The sequence below is a fragment of the Vulpes lagopus genome, chromosome 13 (genome assembly GCF_018345385.1).
Source record: "Vulpes lagopus strain Blue_001 chromosome 13, ASM1834538v1, whole genome shotgun sequence".
NCBI classification, from domain to species: Eukaryota; Metazoa; Chordata; class Mammalia; order Carnivora; family Canidae; genus Vulpes; species Vulpes lagopus.
Window position 1 is genome coordinate 28,398,772 of NC_054836.1, and position 19,667 is coordinate 28,418,438.

A 19,667-nucleotide genomic window follows, 5' to 3' on the forward strand; every position below is an offset into this window, starting at 1 on the left:
TCCCAAATTAGAGCAAATTGCAATGAATAATCTCAAGTCTGTTCTAATATGAATTAATATTTACTCAATGAATAAATTAGTTCACAATGTACTTTTCCTTTGGGATCTACATATCCAAACATTTATTTTAATTTTTTCACTTGCTTTGGTTTTAGAAATACTGCCTCGGGTTTTCTACATAATCACAAATTTTTGTGAAAAAAAGTAAACAGCAAGTTGTGGGGAAGAAGTCATTTTTCAGTTGGTTCTATTTCATAATTTTCTTGATACTGAATTTCAGAGGTAAGTAGGCAAAATAATCAGAAGGGCAATTATGTGTGTTATTTGTAACATTTACTGTTTTACAAGCTATTCACAAAACAAGTAAAAATCAACAAACAAAATTGGAATGTATCACATTTGGGCCTGGTATTATATATCTGAGAAAAATTTAAATATAATAATAGAATCTTATCTCTTCACATGCTACCCTTTCAATAATGAAGTAAAAGTTTATTCTTAAGTGAATGATTCTAAACAAGCCACCCTAATCTATATATGATCGAGTACCACAATGCAAGAAATAGATTTTGAAAGGAATCTTTAAGAGATTTGGAGAATGCGAGAAAAATATTCTATTTCTTTTCACTTGGAAAGTTTTTAGTGCTTAGACCTAAAAATATGGTGAGAGGACAGTGGAGAGATGCCCATTTTATCTTGATAGCCTACTTTAATTATTGTTATTTAATCTAGGATGTTTGTGAATTAAAAAAAAAATCTGAAATTATCACTGTCTTGAGTTTAATCATAGCTTCAGTATGTTTGTTTTTATGATGTTAATCAAATCAATCATTTCAAATTTAAAAACCATGAATGCAAAATAGTTTACTGCTTGACATGGTTTGTGTAAAGGGATTGTTTTTACTTGTTAACCTACACCTAAATAACGGAGTTATTTTCAAAACAGCCAGTAAGCTTATTATCTAAATGAACTTTTCTCCCTGCAACAATAATTGGGGCTTTGTAGATACAATGTTTATACATGTTTATTTTTTTCTTTAATAAAGCCATTAAATGACAGGGTAATACCAGTAACAATCTATTAATGAAGAAACTGCAATATGAATTATGAGAAGGCAGAAAAAAACTGCATTTTTACCTTTCAATTCTAATATATAATAAGGTATTTTAATAATACTTTAAGAATAGAAGGATCTAGATGTTTTGAAAATAGTGGTGATGATTGTACAACATTCTGAATGTAATTAATGCCACTGAATCACACACTTAACATGGTTAAAACTACAAGTTCTAAGTTATATATACCGTACATTTTTAAAACAAAACAAATAATTTAATATTTATGATTATTTTAAGTATAAAGTGAAATATTTTTGTAGTATTAAAAAGTAGGATAGTATTTTAGTATTTGTAGTATCCTAAAAGTAGGATAGTATTTTAAATTACAGAGTAAAAAAGCAGTGCCCCCCTGTGTTGTCTCCTTTTTTTCCCCCTTTTTTATTCTGCCATTTAAATTTGTTAAACTATAGGACAAGTACTTTTACTAGCTTTTCATAAAATTAAAATGTATATAAGATGTCACAGTCCCCTTTGCAGTAATGTGACATTTACAAAAAAAAAAAAAAAATCAAGATTTCTTTATAAAATAGTTTCTATGCTTTCAGTTCTACTTTCTAATTTAAACATCTGTCTCTTGCTTCTTCTGAATCATGTAAATTCAAATTTACTGTGCCTTAAAAGTTTTCTGGAAAATCTATTACTTTCAGAAGTCATGTCTAATAGCATAAATCACAGGGGCAGTGTTTACAACTTTCTGACGAATTTGATCAGTACATCTGTCTCTTTTGGGAGCGTTAAGCTGTATCCTTCTCTAGTAGGGGGGAAAAAGCCCACCACCAACAAAGTGGTACTTCAATCATTTTGATTTCTAAATGCTTAAAGACTCTAAAAAAAAAAAAAATCACGGTTTGATGTTGCTGTGTTTAAATAGCACTTGATTTCTTTGTCAGATTTTTCTATAAAGACTATTCAAGAATGGTTAAAGAAATGTTTTAAGTAAGACTGTGTTTCAGCAAAATGTGAATCATTGTTACATACATTTTTAAGTATTAGAAATTTAAATCGAGAAAGTAGTTAGGTCCAAGTAACAGAAAAAAAGTACAGCTTATGAATTTGCCTGTGATCACATGACATCTTGACACAAGGACGTTTTTGTTTGCCACAAGCCTAACTCAGCTTCTCCTCGAGTGAAGCCAATCAGTGATAGAGGCAGTAGCATATGTCATGCATGGTTGCTGGCTGGCACATGGGAGTCACTGAAATAATTTGGGTAGCTCCCTTCTACAAATTTCTTTCCGATATAGTTGCTGAAAGGGTTACGTGAAATAATATATTAAAAGAAATTAGAGCTTACAACTAGAAAAAGATTTATCAGATGTCCTGGGACCTAAGTTACTGGAAAGAGAATAATACATGGGAAGTGGTAGAAGGGTAGCAAAAACATTACTCAAATGCCTTGGTCATAAATTAAATGATTAAAATGATTCAGATGATTAGGAGCAAGTCAAAAATTTAGACAACATTTATCAGTTTTAGATGTGCCACCATTCAGAGTGATCACAATAATACTTTCAGTTTCTGGGCTTTTATTTCAGATTTAAGTTTTGAGCATATTTAATTTGCTATAATCACAAATTTCATAGTATGTGTTTCCAAACCATAATTTCAATACATCCAAGTGGATTGAAAATGTCTTCTCCATAGAAATATTAAATATCATTTTAGAATGGAAGAATATTGGAGTCTACATGCAAAATAAAAACAAAAAACTGTACCCAATATATGAATTCCTGAACCATAGCTATTCTATATATAATTTAACATTCTAAAATCATTACTTCTATAAAGGTGTCCACTCTCAAACTCTATTTTTCCATAATTTTTTATAAATAAATCTTTCTAAATGATTCTTATGTTTAAAAAAAAAAAAAAAAAGGTTATAGTCAAGCCCTGAAAGTACCAGTTCAGTTCTAAGTATTAGGCCAAATTCCTCAGGATCCCGTCCAACACTGATATCTTAGGGAATCTTGTTATGAAATTCTTATCACAATTGCTTAATATGCTCAATAGGCTTTTTAATTCCCTTCTCTTATTTTGAAACAACTTTTTTTTTACAACTCTATTTTTCTCATCTTCACATCAAACTGCAACTGGAAAATAGCTCATTCACTTATTTTCAAGTTTTACTTTTCCTCTTTTAAGATACCCAGTATGAAACATTCAAATGGCCTTCTCCTCTAATGTTTTGTCACTATAAGTTCTGAAAGTGTTGCTAGATAGACAAGTAGCTTATTTTAGACACGCCCAAAATCTAGTTAAATGCTATTAACAGTGGGTAGTAGATTTCTGTCTTTGTCATATAGATGACTTATACTTTAGAACTAAATAGTAATCCCTTGCAGATGTTGAGATCGTATAGTAACAACTCATACTAGGACAAAAAGAAATTTATTTAAAAAATATAACTCTGGCTTGGACAACAGATTTAACTGAGCTACTACTCTGTAATTATCACACTTTTTTTCTCTCATTACATAATATTTACATGAGCGGTTATTCAAATCATGTAAAAGCTTGATGCGATTACCAGATGCTTTAGTGGAATAGGTAAACTTGAATAGAATGCTTTCAGTACCATTTATGTGAACTAAAACTATTTCAATGGTAAACAAAAATGTTTTTCAATAACTTCCAATCCTATCTTCATCAATAAGACTTTTTGCCCATAGGTAAATCAATCTGTATTTTTACAAGTGTCTTCATCTACATGATAGGATGAGTAACACACCCTCCCCACACCCCTCCACAGCCCAGTCCTGTGAATGATACTAACTTCAAAGATGTCATCAAGTTAAAGATCTTGAGATGAAGAGATTATCCTGGGTGGACCCTAAATGCAATCACAAGTGTCCTTAGAAGAGATAGGCAGAGGAAGATAGTAGACAAAGGGATGTGACCACAGAAACTGAGACTGGAGTGATGAAGCCAGGAGCCAGGAGCTGGGAGCCAGAAATGTCAGCAGCCTCTAAAAGTGGAAGAAGTTAGAATGAGATTCTCCCCTGGAGCCTTCGAAAGGAACAAGCCCTATACACACCCTTTGATTTTAATAGCTTTTGACTCATTTTGGATTTCTGATCTCTAGGGCTACAAAAGGATAAATTTGTGTAGTTTCAAACCATTAACTTTGTTATAGTAGCTATAAGAAATTAAAACAATCTGTAAAAAGGAGGTTCAAATAAATGACCTCCAAAATCCTTCTAGGATTTGAGAGAACTGCTCTGCACTGTTAGCTTTGTGAATTTTTATTTTTCAGCATAACTTAAGAAAAATCATTTTTCATTAGTTATTTAGGATATAACATTCTTTGTTGTAATTAGTCTGTTGGGTAATAGGCAGCAAACTCTAGGAGGATATTTCTTTTAGTTTATTTTACCAAGTTGAAGAAAAAAATATTTTTAATTAATTTTCTATGAGTAGCCAATTAAATTAGAAATTGAAAACACAAGAATCTTGCAGAAATCAGCTGCCAGATTTATTAATCTATCTGAAAATAAAAACACAAGCAAACAAAAAGTAGGATAAAAACAGAACTTAAAAAAAAAAAAAAGAAAACTTTAGATACATTTCCCAAAAGAGTTTATAATGCAATGTTTTGAACCCTTCCGTATCGGAAATATCCTTAATGTTGGCCAATTACTTATTTTGTTTTGTGATTCACTATCTTAAGCAGAAAAATAATTTGTCCTTAAATATTATATAATTAATACCAGTTCTTCCTTTGATCCCTTAAGATAACTCATAGTCCAATTCCTCCCCAATGGGAAATTAGAACTTGAAATTTGAAAAGAAAAAGAAAAAACGAAAAAGAGGAAAATAAAAAAAGGAATCCTCAATACAATTTCATTTAGATATTTTAAAGACCCACTTTTCATTTCTCCTTTAATTTCTCCAAATATGTTCTCTTTCCAATAAATCTTCAGCTGAATATGTTAAAATTTGTTTTTATTCTAAGTGCTGTAAATGGCCACATGAGCATAGTGAGGGGAAAAAGTTCTCATTTTTAAGGCATTATTAGCCCAAATGGGCCAAATGATATATAATGTATATGCAGAACAATCATTGAAATCACAGGTTACATATATACGTTGAAATTAAAATAGTTTTTTTTTTTTTTGTAGGATTAAATGTGAGTACTATTGATTATGGTATGTAAGTTTCCCAATACCTGTTCAATTTAGATACAGGAACTGTGACCTGTGCCATGTTGGAAAATCGGTAGCCAGGCAATCATCTTTCATCAGTCTTTCCTGTGCTTGTTAAGAAATGCTTTTACAAGTTCATTTTGGCTTTGTGTTTAAGATATTTTTCTTAATATTTCATTATAGACTCTTAAAAAATGTTGTTCCTCTGGGATATTGATGGATTGAACAAAACTCATGCTTCTTGTTTGAACGGTTTTAGCAAGCTATTCAAAGATATTATAACACCACTTACTTTTTTTTTCCAAGGTGAATGAAACAACATATCCTGCTTTCAATATTTTCTCCAAATGCCAAACAAAAACAAAACAAAACCCTTTGAAACTTTAAATCTTTAAATCTTCTTTCAAACAATCCAATCACATTTACACAAGAGTCCCAAACAAGATGAGGATCTGTGCCAGCACTATGTCATACAACAACTTCCTCAGATTCTTCGACAGTTTGTAAATAATTTTCTATTTCACCAAAAGTTACAAAAGTTTCCACAGTTTCCCTTAGCAAGCTGAAGCTTACTCTTCATTTGTCAATGTGCATAAAAGCTGCTTATAGCATAGCATGGCATAAGCTATTTTTTAAGCAATAAATGGTTTGAGTCATCTATTTTGTCCTGAAATGCTATCTGTAGTTAACTGCATTGCTTATAAATGGTCTTAGTAAATTCAGCATGAAAGAGAATATTACAGAAAAGACAGCAGCAGAAGCATTAGCATTATCTAATATTTATATATGTTATCAACATAACACAGCAGTAAAAGGTTTAAATGCATATCAACGGGTACCATGTCTAAAAATTACTATAGTACCTATTTAGTGTATTGGATATTTTTCTTAAGGAGTGCTTGCTGTATCTAGAACAGCATAATACGTGATTTAGTACAGTTAATTCTTATCGATTAAATAATGTTTCTTTATGTACTGAAGGAAGTGAGATAGATATTTTTTGCTTCATTGTGATCCCAGATTTAACATTTAAATGAAGATCTCAAAGGACCATGACATATCATTATCTAACTGAAACGGGCTTCAAAATATTTAAACAAGAGTATGATGTGTGTCTAGACAGCAAGGTGGCACCAGGTACATGGGATGCTACTGGCCTGTGACTCGATTTGGAGCCAGAGTCCAAAACTGTGCCCCTCATTTACAGTCATGGTGATCATCACTCAACTTCAGAGAGAATGACCCATTTAATGGTTATCCTCTGTGAGTCATACAGAAAGCAAAACAAAACAAATAACAGCAAATGCGATCTCTAAATACCTTTTTACAACAGGTGCAAAACCAGTCATTTCTAACAATTAAACTGCCATTTACAGTAGGTTTTTTTTGTAGTTTTTTTTTTGTTTGTTTTTTGTTTTTTTGTGGATTTTTTTTGTACACCTTGCAGAGACTCAGAAATGACAGGGGAAAATGTCCAAGGCAAATAGTCTCCAAGTGGATATTTACACAATGTGAATTAACTGTACCATAGATACCCAGAGAAAATGAACATTTTCTTATGTTGTTATGAAATCAAATAAACATGATATAGCTTCATCATACTTAAAACCTGTAGGACCCCATCCCAAGCCTAAGTAAAAAGTAATCCCCATATCCCCCCACCCATTCACCCATTATTTTCCTGTTACACAGAATAAATGTTTAGATTACTCCCACCCACCCTCAAATAAAGTGCGCAGTCCATGGCAGACCATAGAATAATGCAACAGGAAAGCCCCTTTTTGTGTATTATTATTTAAAAATAAAATACAAACAACGAAAATCAAACAAAGATTGAAGAGAACTCAGAGATTCTCTGCATCCTGCAAAAAGAGGAGAAGCGCGAGGAGGCCCTGCGTGACTGTCACTTGGGTTAATATACATAGCCTTCATTGTAGGGGTGGGGGTTGCAGCAGCCCCCTTCAGGCATGTAGGCCATGCTCTCGTCAAAGTGAGACAGAGGCACTGTGTCCTCTTCATTGATGTGACGTTCCATGTCTGTCTTCAGCAGTGGGCGCTGATTATCTGGAAAGGCCATGGAGAACAGGGCTTCCGGATCACACACAAATTTGTAGACATATCTCTCTCCGGCCACCTGATGAAAACACAGAAGAAAAAAATCGATCCTTATGTATGGTGTGGGATGTTAACTAACTAAGCTTCCTGGGGTGATTATGTCATGATATATGAAAACAGTGAATCCCTATGCAGACACCTTAAGTCAGTTAACCTCAGGTGAGCCACAATCTTGACCATCCCCAAATGGTAAAGAGCAGAGAAAGAAAAGAACAAAAATATGGTTATACACCAGAAAGGATGCATAACAAAAGGAAAGTAACCAAGTGTTAGCAGGTATCCATAAAAGAAAAAAAAAAATCTTACTTTGTGGAATACACTTCAGTCCAATAGAGGGAAATGAGACCTTGAGCAATGATTGACCTTGAGTAATAATTACATTCATTCCAGGCACAGCTAGAAAGCTTAGCAGTTTGTTCATTTTAACATAAAGGTAAACTTACATTGTTATTTGGGGGGAAAAAATCAATGATTTCATGCAAGCATCTCACAGTGAAATTTTTTTCCTTTGCTTTAGATAGTAGTATCTTTATAAAATAACTGGACCTTTACAACATAGTGTTTCCCTCTAAATATTAGATTTCTGAAATTCCTTAAAAGAAAAATGTGCTGTGTTCCTAATAAGACTAGACTAGTGACTCACTGATTCAAAAAAAGAACTGGTTCTTTTTTTCTTTTATTTTATTTGGGGGGTGGGGGGAATGACTGCATATTTCCATCTAAAGAAAAAAAAAGAAACAAAAACCGTAAGATGCATAGCCTTATTTAAATGAAAGATGGATCAAGAGGACAGCATGATCCTGGGTACATCACTTTTAAAAATGAAGGCAAGATGCATTAGACAGAAGTTAAGGATGTGTGTAAAGTGTCAAATTGAAGTAAGAGGTGTAAAAAAAGTGAAAGGAATTTAAAATATACAATGATAGGGAGGAAATGAGAAACAGAAATGTGACAGCTGCCTGAAATAAAGGAGAAGTAGCATAATTTGTAGGGAATGACATGTCCCAAACTTAAATTTTGAAGAATAATGTTTCTCTAGGAAATTATAAACAATTGAATGGAACAAATATGCACCCTCCTTCCCCATTAATAGACAAAACAGAGGTTCTCAAAAAACTGGGGCAGGTTGGAGATGGAGGGTGGGAGTAGGTGTGTGTATGAATACAATTCTTCGTATTGACATTGAGGTAACTCTTCATGTAGATGCAGAGATTAGTAATTTTAGAAAGGTGAAAATTATTCAGTGCCTCTGGGTTCCTAATGTATCAAAAAAAGGCACTGCTAGCTGCTTTGTGATGTAGGAGAATGCTAAGTTCATGGTTCACAAACTATCTGTATATGTTTGGAAAATAAGAATCAACTACCAAAGACTGCTACTGTTCTGGACTTAAGATTTATAACATTTTTTTGTCCTGGATTTTTTATCTCGGAACAGGAACCAATTTAGAGGATCCAAGTAATCTGAATAGTCTTAGGTTTGAAAACAGTGAGCATTTAGTTTTTATGAATTTGGATGTGTTTTTAACCGGGCCTCAGTTCCTCCTTTTTTGTGAAATAGAGGTGGGAACGGCTCCCTTTGGAAAGCCTTCTGTAAAACTGAGACGGACAGCTCTCCGGTACACTGCATGACAAACAGAAGAGTTGGCATAAATTTACTTACCTCAGCCCCTTATAAAAAGGAAATTAAGTTCATAAAGGTGAAATTGCCATAAAAATAAAACTTGGCAATGTCAGAAACAAACCCAAGATATGAAATCCTAGTTTTCCATTTTTTCTTTATTCAAACCAATTTGAGAAAAAAAAAATAAATGGCCTGCATATTTTAGAACATTTAATAACCTGCTTTGTTTTGTTTGGAGCTGCAAAGAAAGAGGTATTTGCTTTACGCTACTGGTAGCTTTTTTATCCAACCTGTTGCTATTGGTTATAATTAGAACTGATTTGAAAAATCACTATGGGGAATTAAATGTACAACATGCAATCAAGATTATAAAATCTCTTAAGGAGTCTGCCTTGACTCATTGCTTCCTACTATTTTTCTTATGAAAAAACATTTTTGAAACTACTACTATGTTAAATGTCAGAGTTTAGAACAAAGGCTGATAATTACCATGGGAAATAATGTCTTTCATTATTAGCAATACGATTACAATCTAGAAAATGCTGCACATTAAATATACCCAAAGTGCAATGCTGAGATAGATAAAACATGAATTTTATAGGAGAGATGAATCAGAAATTAACAAGGAAGTATCTTTTGAACTGTGCTTTGAAAGACTATATATTTGAATTAGGTGTTAACTTTTTAAATATCAGAAGTAACAGAAAAACTGGAGGAAAATTAAAAATTACAGATCAAGCCAAAAGAAAATAATGATCTATCCTTATATAGTCCAGAAATAACTACTGTTAAAATATTTGCATAGATTTTCCTGGGAATTCCTAGGTTTTGAAATAGAAGTGTACACATATAGTCTAAAAGCCATACTCCAGGCACCTGGGTGGCTCAGTGGATAAGCGTCTGCCTTTGGCTCAGGTCATGGTCCCTGGGATTGAGTTCCATGGAGCCTGCTTCTCCCTCTGCTTATGTCTCTGCCTCTCTCTCTGTGTCTCTCATAAATAAATAAATAAAATCTTCAAAAAAATAAAAAGATAAAAAATAAACAAAAGCCATACTCCATCATTTTTTATCTCTTTCAGAGCTACTGAAATAATCAGGGTTTTTTTACATGTTTAGATTCATTTGATTATTTTTATTTCAATGTCTCATCTTTCCATTTAATTTTCCTTAACATACACCACATACATACATAATGTTAAGTTTATAAACAAGTGTGGTCATATAAACATTTTCCCCTACACACTGAAATATAAAATTCTACATCATAGATTTTTTCTTTTTTTAAGGGTAGCATAATTTTCCTCTGAATGGCTCTGTTGGAACTTATTTAACCATTAGATTGGTACAGATGTTAGGTAAAAATCAGAAGGTAAGAACTATAGAGAATCATAGAATCATAGCAGTGAAGCAATGAGGGAGTCACAAGCGTGTCACACAGTAGCAAGTAGAATGGCTCAACAAGTGAAGAAGAGTAAACATACTGTAAAAACTGTAAAAAACCTTCACTTTTGTGCTAGTTACAAGTAGACTTCAATTTTATATGTTTCATCATCAAACAACCTATGCTTTCTTATATTATGTAGCAATACCCCAAAAGGTCTGTCACATACAGACACTTTGCTATTCTATATTAGCTGATAAATAAATAGTTGCAAATAGTTTCTTTTACCTTATTTCATTTAATAATGACAACAACTTCATGAAGTAAGACCACCACCAGTTAGCAGAAGAGGAGTCTGTTCAAAAAGTTGATTCCTTGAGAAGGCAGCATGTAAACTTAAATCATGACTGTGTTTTCTGTGACAGCACCTCAACACTGCCCAGGGAAACTGGCGAGCACCTACAGTGACAGCCCACCTGACCGCCAGAAGCATCTAGATGGTGAGGGAAATGGAAGGAATGGAATGCATCTGGAATGATGCACTGAAGGGTTTGGCTGCAGATGGGAAAGGTGAATGAGAGGAAGGGAGGAATTAAAAACAACCCCAGTGTTGAGGTGGAGAAGACAGGGGAGCAAGTAAGAAACGGTTACACATCTTGAAGGCGAGATTCAGGGAAATAGGAAGGGAGAGACTAATTGAGCCTTATCTTTCAAAGATTTTGGGCATTCTGACTCGTGAGCCAGCAAACTCCAGAGCACTGATTTCCTTTGGTCTAAAAACTCAATGATGCTGTTCCCTCTAGTCTAGTATGTTTCGTGTAGCAACTGGTCTAGTTTTTCTTGGCATAACTATAGTGGTATAAAAATATGCCACAATCTGCAATATATAACTATGTTTGTGTCCCCCAACTGAACAAAGGATGCACAATAAAAGAGTAATGTTCACAATGGATAGATCATAAACTTAGTCCACAATCTAGACATTGGAATGAATACACATGCAAGGCTAAAACATGTAATAATAACAAATATCCAATGTTTTATCTTTATTCATGTATTCATGACCTTGTTCAAAATTTTATTTTGTTCTACTTCATTTGTTTTATCTTATTCTTTTAAATGTACATTTTTTGTACTTCATTTGTTTTATCTTATTCTTTTTAAAGCCACCTTCAAATATTAAAAGAAGCTCATTTGAAATAAAATAAAATACATTTAACTCAACTTCATTCACCAATGAAATAATATCAAATATCGATTTTGAATAAATGGTTTAGGTTTCTGAGCTGTCAAGCAGCAAAACTGGGCAAGATTTCAAACAAGAGAAGATTTTTCAGGAGAACAAGAAATGTTCTGAATGTTTTAAGCATCAAAACACGGAGAGGAAAAGTAAGAATTCAGTTAGTATTAGAATCTATAAACAAAGGCATTTCAAAATTATGTCATTGGGGAGAATACAGCAGACTACCAAAAACTTCTGGGAATATGTGGGAATATTAGTACTGAAACAACATTTTTTTTTTTTTTTTTACCAAATACGGTAGAGTTGGGACCTCCAGAAAATCCACTAGTTTCTATATGACATTATTACATAGGAGTATAATGCTCATGAATTTATAAATAGAAAGGCTTGTCATACCAAAACCAAGAGCTAAGCATATGTTAAAATGAGTGAAAACCTTGCTTCAGCAATGCGATGATATGTGGCTTTTAAAGTATGACATGCAGATTAATGTGCAACATTTCAATGAATTTTAATGCTGTTGTAGCTGCTCACCTTTTGCATGATTCCTTTCTCATAATAATAGCGAAGCGAACGGCTAAGTTTATCATAGTTCATAGCTGGCCTGTTTTTCTGAATGCCCCAACGCCGGGCCACCTGTCACCAAAACAGAATTACGTTGTAGTGTTAAGCATTACCTTATCGAGATATTTCCTAAAACATTAGTAAATTAATCAAGGACTTCCAAATCTTCCAAAAACACATCCAAATTAAAGACATAAGTAAAGAGGCAAAAGCTCTCATGATCTGAATTTTCCTGTGTCCTGGTTTGCTTTTAAACCAGGCGTGCAGTGATCATTCTGAAACTTCACAATAGAATTCTTTGTCACTATTGTTTTGGATACAAAATTAAATGGAAATAAGGGGATGTGTTTACAATGGGAATGAACAGGCTGCAATTCACTAAAACGAGGCAAGTTTCCCATTGTGAGATCTACTGCCTGTTGTTTCCTTCTTAGTTTTTCAGATAAAACCTATAGATCAAGCACAGCTTAGTGATTTGTGAAGGTGTTTTCTGAGGTTATGATAAACTAAAGAAAAAATACCCTGTTAGATACTCAATGAAACAGTAAACAAGTGGCACTGTGTGTGTAGCAAAGGAAACAGTATACAAATTCATAATCTGAACTGCAAATAATTTTTATTGCCTGAAGCAGCACCAGAATAAAACTGTAACCAATACTGAACTGAGGAATTAAGCATTCATTTAGAGAACAGTAATTGGACACTAAAAATAAAAAGGAAGTGGAAAAGGTCACCATGTACATGAGTCCACAAACAAAAACTTCTAAAGCAGAATGTCCACTTTGTTGTTTAGTGAAAAATCTCAGAGTTTTTGAGAATGTGGCTTTGGAGGAGCAACCTCTCTGGCAAAGCAGAGCTCTTCAAGGAAACCTCCTTCTGCAATGTGTCTGTATCCCCGACCTCACCACCATCCTAGGCTGCCTGAAACGCTACGTCCAACACGTAGCTTTGACTTTGCCTCTGCTACCCCAGTTAGAGACGGGTTCTCATTGATTTCCATATTTTATTACTCTGAGCAGAAACTGCAGCTGTCATGCATACCTAGGTGACCCCAAGAGGACGTTATCTAATAGGGTTAGGGTTTTCCTTCATTTCTATGAAATTCCAAGTTGCTGCTATGTCACATCCTATACTAAAAATAAAATGCTTTTCAGAGAGATCATTTCTGTCTCCTCTCCTCTTTATTAGCAATAACCTTTCCCCAGGGATTGTTTTTTTCTTTCAAAAATACTGATCCTTGCTATTTTCTCCCCCTGCTAATTTGTATTTCCTGAATGAAGATACAATGTAATTTAGCCACTTGCATCAGTAGACTTTTTTAAGAGCAGAGAGATGTGATGTAACAGGAACATGATTACATATCCAAGCAGTCAGCATGGCAGGTATATCTGAATTTTCCAAAGATAAACTTCATTTTAATGTAAGTGTTCTTAGCAATAGTGAAATAGGAGGGTGGCAATAAGAAATGAAAGCAATACTTTCTAAATAAAATGTCTTTTAAAAACCTAACAATGGGGGGGGGGGCACCTGGGTGGCTCAGTGGTTGAGCATCTATCTGCCTTTGGCTTGGGTCATGATCCCAGGGTCCTCAGATCCCACATTAGGTTCCCCACAGGGAGCCTGCTTCTCCTTCTGCCTATGTCTCTGCCTCTCTGTCTCTCATGAATAAAAAAATTAAAAAAAAAAACAAACAAACATAAAACCTAACAATGGGCATCAGCAAATCTTTAATAGACTTGGCAACTGAACAGCACGCAAACATGGAAGGGACATAAAAATAAACTACTAATATTTCCTTAAATTAAATACAAGTTTCTGACTACCTTTTCATTTATAAATGATTCTCCTCTAGAGATTCACCAGGATGCACATAGGAAGTAAAATACTTGCAACCAACTTTGAGACAACCCAGTGGAAGTCTCTAGGGAGAGAAAGATAATTTTTTGATACCATCAGCAGAGTCTGATTTTTAGGATGCCAGTTAATTCTCAGCACAAGTGGTTATTAGTAGACATTTTTAAACAAAAAAATATATTCTTCGAGCTGTTTTTATTTGTTCAATGTCACATTTATCATAAAGGGAAGTGGGACACACCACTGTGCCTATGGGATGGTCATGCAAGGTAAGTTCTAGAGATCTGCTCTACCACAGCATGCCCACAGTTAACAATACTATATGATACATTTAAAAATTTGATAAGAGGGCAAATCCCATGTTAAATGTTATTACCACAATAATAAAAATAAAAAAGATTGAAACTTAAAATCAATAGGTAATACAGATCATTTCCTAGATAGCTTAGACCACGTACCAACACAGAAAGCCCATTTGGCCCTCATGTATGAGCCACCAATCACTGCTAGCACCACTAAAAGCCAAGGCAGCATTCTCAACATGGAATGGGTGCAGTGATGGCAACACTTTCAGTAACTTCCTTATGATACTCCTTCAACTCCGACTATTAATAAGGAAACTGAAAAGGCAACTGAACTATAAAAATCACTCTAGGGATGCTGGAGTGGCACAGTCAACAGGGTCAGACTCTTGATTTCAGATGAGGTCATGATCTCAGGATCTCGGGATCAAGCCCCACATTAGGCTCTGTGCTTAGCAAAAGTCTGTCCTCTTCCTCTGCTCCTACCGTCATTCATGCTCTCTCTCAAATAAATGAAGAAAGTCTTTGAAAAAAATCACTGATATTGTCAAATGAATTAGAAGGAAAATATAATAGCTCAAATATTAATTTATTTTTAAAAATCATGTTTGAATACCCAACAGTAAACCTGGAAACCATAACTAGGTCCTGGTTATCAGACTTCCTAGTAACTAATGTAGCTCAACAACTTTGAATATCTTTGAAAGACTTCTTCACTGAGTCCTAGGGATGTTGTACTATGTGAACAACTGTTCCCTGAGACAAGTCCCTCGGATCCATGATTAATTTGAAAATAACATCTCATTATCTCAAATATCTCAAAAAGAGAGCTGTCAAATAACATGCGCTTGCTTGAGTTACTCAAGCACACTGAGCAGATCATCAGCACAAGACAACAGGCTTCCTCAATATCATTTTAAAATGCAAAATGAACTAGAAAGAAATGAACCAATGAGTATTTCCTACAAGGATGGCTTCAGAGGCAGCTTTCAGGAGCTGTATTGACACAGACACTCAAGGAGCTACTGTGTGGTTCAAGAAGGAGGGTGACCATGGGCCACAGAGGCTAAAGGAATTTCACAAATGCTTTCCAAAAAATAAATGTAAATGGTACAGCCATAGTCTAATGGAAGGGACTACAACAGTGAGCAATGCGGCATTAGAAACATGTTTTATTTTGAACAAAAGTCATAGGAGACTTAGTACTTACTGAACAATTATCATTGAGTTAGTTACTGCTTGGAAATGGTCTACTGACTCTGAATTACTTGGCCTTTTTATAAGTCATGAGTCTACTGCAGAAAAGGTATCTAAATGTTCGTTTATTGTATTGAACAGATGTAACTGTGTCTTTCTTGCAATTAAAAATCACTGAAATTTAGAATCTGATAGAAGTTAATGGTCATCTGTTCAAGTCTTCTTATTCATGATTAAAATGAAAGTCAACAATTGCTAAATAAAAACCTTAATGATGTTCGTAAGAACTTTATTCTTCAGAGATCAGTAATTACCAACATAATTCAGAAATTTTTCCACCTTAACAAATATATGGCAGGAAAAAAAGTTCTGTTTCTGCTCACTTTATTTTAGTCATAGGTAGAGGAAAGAACTGATAGAAATTGCTGTTGGATATACTCAGGTCTAGGATGAACCACCTCTTGCAGCGATTATTAACATGTTTGATGAGGTGAAGAACACACACTCCCATCATGTTAAAGGGCTTTCAAGTTACTTTACATTAAGTGTTTCTAGACTCCATTTGTTAGTGCTTCACATTTTTATGGGTCTTTCACTTACATCATTTAAGTACATCTACATAAAAATGAATTTCCTTTGAGAGCCAAATTAAGCCTTAGACACACTATGAAATTCAAACACCCAAACACTTAGCTCATACTAGATAATGGATATTTTCAAAGTCTGATACTGAGCCTTCTGTGTGTTTGGTGGAGGGCAATGGAGATACAAAGCTAATCCCTCTAGACTACTAGTGTATTCATGTCATCTGAAGTAGACATAATTATGCTAACCAGCTCCTCTTATTTCAAACTTCTTTTAATACAAATTTGAATCAGAGAATCTCTTAAATAAGGAAAGCAACTTATTTTCTGGATATCAAATGAGGACATGTCATCTGATTATGCATGAATACATGGTTTCAGAGGGCAGAAAATTGAAGATGTAAAGTCCTATTAGCCTAGATTGTAGATGTCCAGTCTATACTAATCGAAACTAATCACTTTGGGTTCAAAATTAGCTGGATATCTTACTAAGTTTTACATGTTTCTGAGGCATTTAGACCCTACAGCCAATATGAGCCATCATAGGCATGCTAATTGAAAGTCGTCCATTGCTTTCTTGGCTAATGTAAACTAAAGTCAATTTTAATAGTAGCCGAGAAAGCACCTTTAGTAAGATACAAACATTTTACATAAAAGTCACCTTTCTATAGAGGTCCAAAATGATATTAGTGGGTTATGCTGTAATAATGGTAGTAGTTTTAAGCCTCAAGCTAGACCTGGGGAGAATAAAAATTGAACTGAGAAGATCTTCAGGAAAACTCCATTTGTACATGCATAGGGGTTGGGAGAAGGCAGCAGTAAGCCAGGTGAATAGTTAGTTGAAAGTGTGTTCCATTTATCCATATTCTCTCTCTCTCTAGAATTATCTCATTCTGGTAATTTCTTAGTTAATATGGTGATACTCTCTCCTTACCCTCCAATGGAGTGTACACAGCCCAGCTGACTTGAAAAGATGTTACCAACAATCAAAGAGAAACAGTGTTATTATTAGGTTGGCATTTCCTAAGAAACACTTACTGACTAAGAATTGTCTACTGTGGCCTTTGTGTGCCTTTATCCCACAGCAATTTCTCCCCCACCTCCTCTTGTGCACGACTTTGGTCTCTAAATGTTCCTCTCTAATCCCTTGACAAAATCAAGATTATCCAAATAATAACTTTCTCAAGAACAATTCCTTCATGTGCAAAACTAGCTGTCAACAGACAAACCCTCTCTTCTTCCAAGAATATCAAACATCCACAATTTAGATATTCTTTTAGAGACTTCCCAACAATCATATTCTTGAATCAAGTCTAAAACCAAGTCTAGGGATCCCTGGGTGGCGCAGTGGTTTGGCGCTTGCCTTTGGCCCAGGGCGCGATCCTGGAGACCCGGGATCGAATCCCACATCAGGCTCCCGGTGCATGGAGCCTGCTTCTCCCTCTGCCTGTGTCTCTGCCTCTCTCTCTCTCTCTCTCTGTGACTATCATAAATAAATAAAAAAAAATAAAAATAAAAAAAAAATTAAAACCAAGTCTAGCTGGTTTTCTACAACATCAATCCTGCAGGATGTCATTCAACTGGAAAAATCGTGCAACATATTTATTGCTTATTTTAAATGTAGACATACTTTTCCTTTGCCCAACTTCTAATTCAGAAAGTTTCCCTAAAGTTTTAAAATTAAAAAAAATAGGGGATCCCTGGGTGGCTCAGCTGTTTAGTGCCTGCCTTCCACTCTAGGCATGATCCTGGAGTCACAGGATCGAGTCCCACGTCGGGCTCCTTGCATGGGGCCTGCTTCTCCCTCTGCCTGTGTCTCTGCCTCTCTCTCTTTGTCTCTCATGAATACATAAATAAAATCTTTAAAAAAATAAATAAATAAAATGAAATAAAATTTAAAAAATACATTTTGGCACATTAATCAATATGTTTCTTTATATTATAATATATCTGATTTTCCTAATGAAAATCTATTAGACCCACCTCTTCAGGCTCAATCAGTTTAAATTCCATGCCTCGCCCAGTCCACGCAATGAAATGAGAATTTGAAGGGTCATCCAGAAGAGCTACCAAAAACTGCCAGAGTTGAAGTGATCCCCGCCGCTGGTATGTGGGTCCTTCCCGATACATTCCTGGCTCCTGTTTGATGTCTCCTAAATTAAAAAACATTAAAGTTTCTATTACTAGCACTATTAGGACATTTACGTAAAATTCTCATTAGACCAATCATTAAAATGGTTAAATCACAACCACTTTATGGGTTTCTATGAAATAAAATGTTACCACTAAATAGGGCTTTAAAATAGTTAAAGGATTTCATGTAAACGAAGAATCTGTACAAACTTACAAACAACTATATATAACATATAAGGGTCAGAATAAATGCACACAGATGCAGAATAAATTCACATGTATAATTTACTCATTAAAATTTTGTGTAACTGTTTGTTTTCACTTATTTATTTAAAAACCATACCATCTAATCATACTTCTTTTTGTTTTATTGTTAATGACATTATTCACTGCTCTAAGCAACACTGAAGAAAAAGTATTCAATTTTAAGCTCTGGGCGCTTTATTCATACAAATTCTGCAAACTATAATTTGTAATACTTCACTGGCATGCACATGAAAAATGCAAATTTTAATGCAAATATTTCAAAGCAAATTTGTTTATTCATCCATTCATTCATTCTAAAATATTTATTTATTTGTGAGAGAGAGAAAGAGAGCAAGCAGGGGTAGGGGCAGAGGGAGAGAGAGAGAGAACCTCAAAAAGACTCCAGGCTGAGCACAGAGCCCGATGTGGAACTCGATCACATGACCCTGAGATCATGACATAAGCCAAAATCAAGAGTTGGATGCTCAACCAACTGAGCCACCCAGGTGTTCGATCTCAAAGGAATTTTAATAGCATCTTAAACTCTGAGTTAAGTAATCTGTACTTTATATAAATTAGGAAAATCTCATAAGTAAATCAGGGCATATTGGATTATCATCACACCATCTTTTTCCCACACCTTCATACTGGTACTACTACTTTCTTAACTGGGAGCAAATAAAAATTCCTTCGTTTTTCTTTGTCTTCTTTGCACTTCAATCACATGAATTTAATTTGCTAGTCTCTTTCTAAAAGTGCAATCTAAAAACACATATACAAGAGCTTTCTGTCAATCTATATTTTTAACCAAGAAATGTTGCTTTGTGTTACATTTATTTGTTATTTTTATATAGTATAAAAAAACCTATTAAGTAGATTACAATAAGGGTGTTACTGTTCGAATTCTTCTGGTATAAATCTGGCCAGTTATCTTCCTCATACCAAACAAACAAAAATTCAGTCATAACTCCTGATTATTTACATCTGCCTCCAGCCAACCATCCCCAAAAGTATGTGGAATCGGTCACACTGGGGACTGAATGTCTAGGGCCCTACAAACATATCATTATTAATGCGCGAACTTCTCTATGCCATGATAGAAACAATTCAGAAAATATATTCACAGTGTACGTGTGAATTATAAAATGGACCAGGTCAGAAGCTTC

The 19,667-nt window shown here is 34.4% G+C and overlaps 1 protein-coding gene across 13 annotated transcripts in view; it reads right to left on the reverse strand.

Annotated features, from left to right (window-relative positions):
* Positions 1 to 1,007: 1,007 nt before the first annotated feature.
* ETV1 (ETS variant transcription factor 1) overlaps positions 1,008 to 19,667 on the reverse strand; it is a 98,358-nt gene continuing 79,698 nt past the window's right edge. For all 13 annotated transcript variants that reach the window (XM_041727994.1, XM_041727992.1, XM_041727989.1 and 10 more), the window contains 3 exons: positions 18,106 to 18,275; positions 12,156 to 12,257; positions 1,008 to 7,395 (listed from right to left, as the gene is read on the reverse strand). In XM_041727994.1, the coding sequence (XP_041583928.1) occupies positions 7,174 to 7,395; positions 12,156 to 12,257; positions 18,106 to 18,275 (494 nt within the window). In that variant the 3' untranslated portion in view covers positions 1,008 to 7,173. The remainder of the gene's footprint in view (positions 7,396 to 12,155; positions 12,258 to 18,105; positions 18,276 to 19,667) is intronic.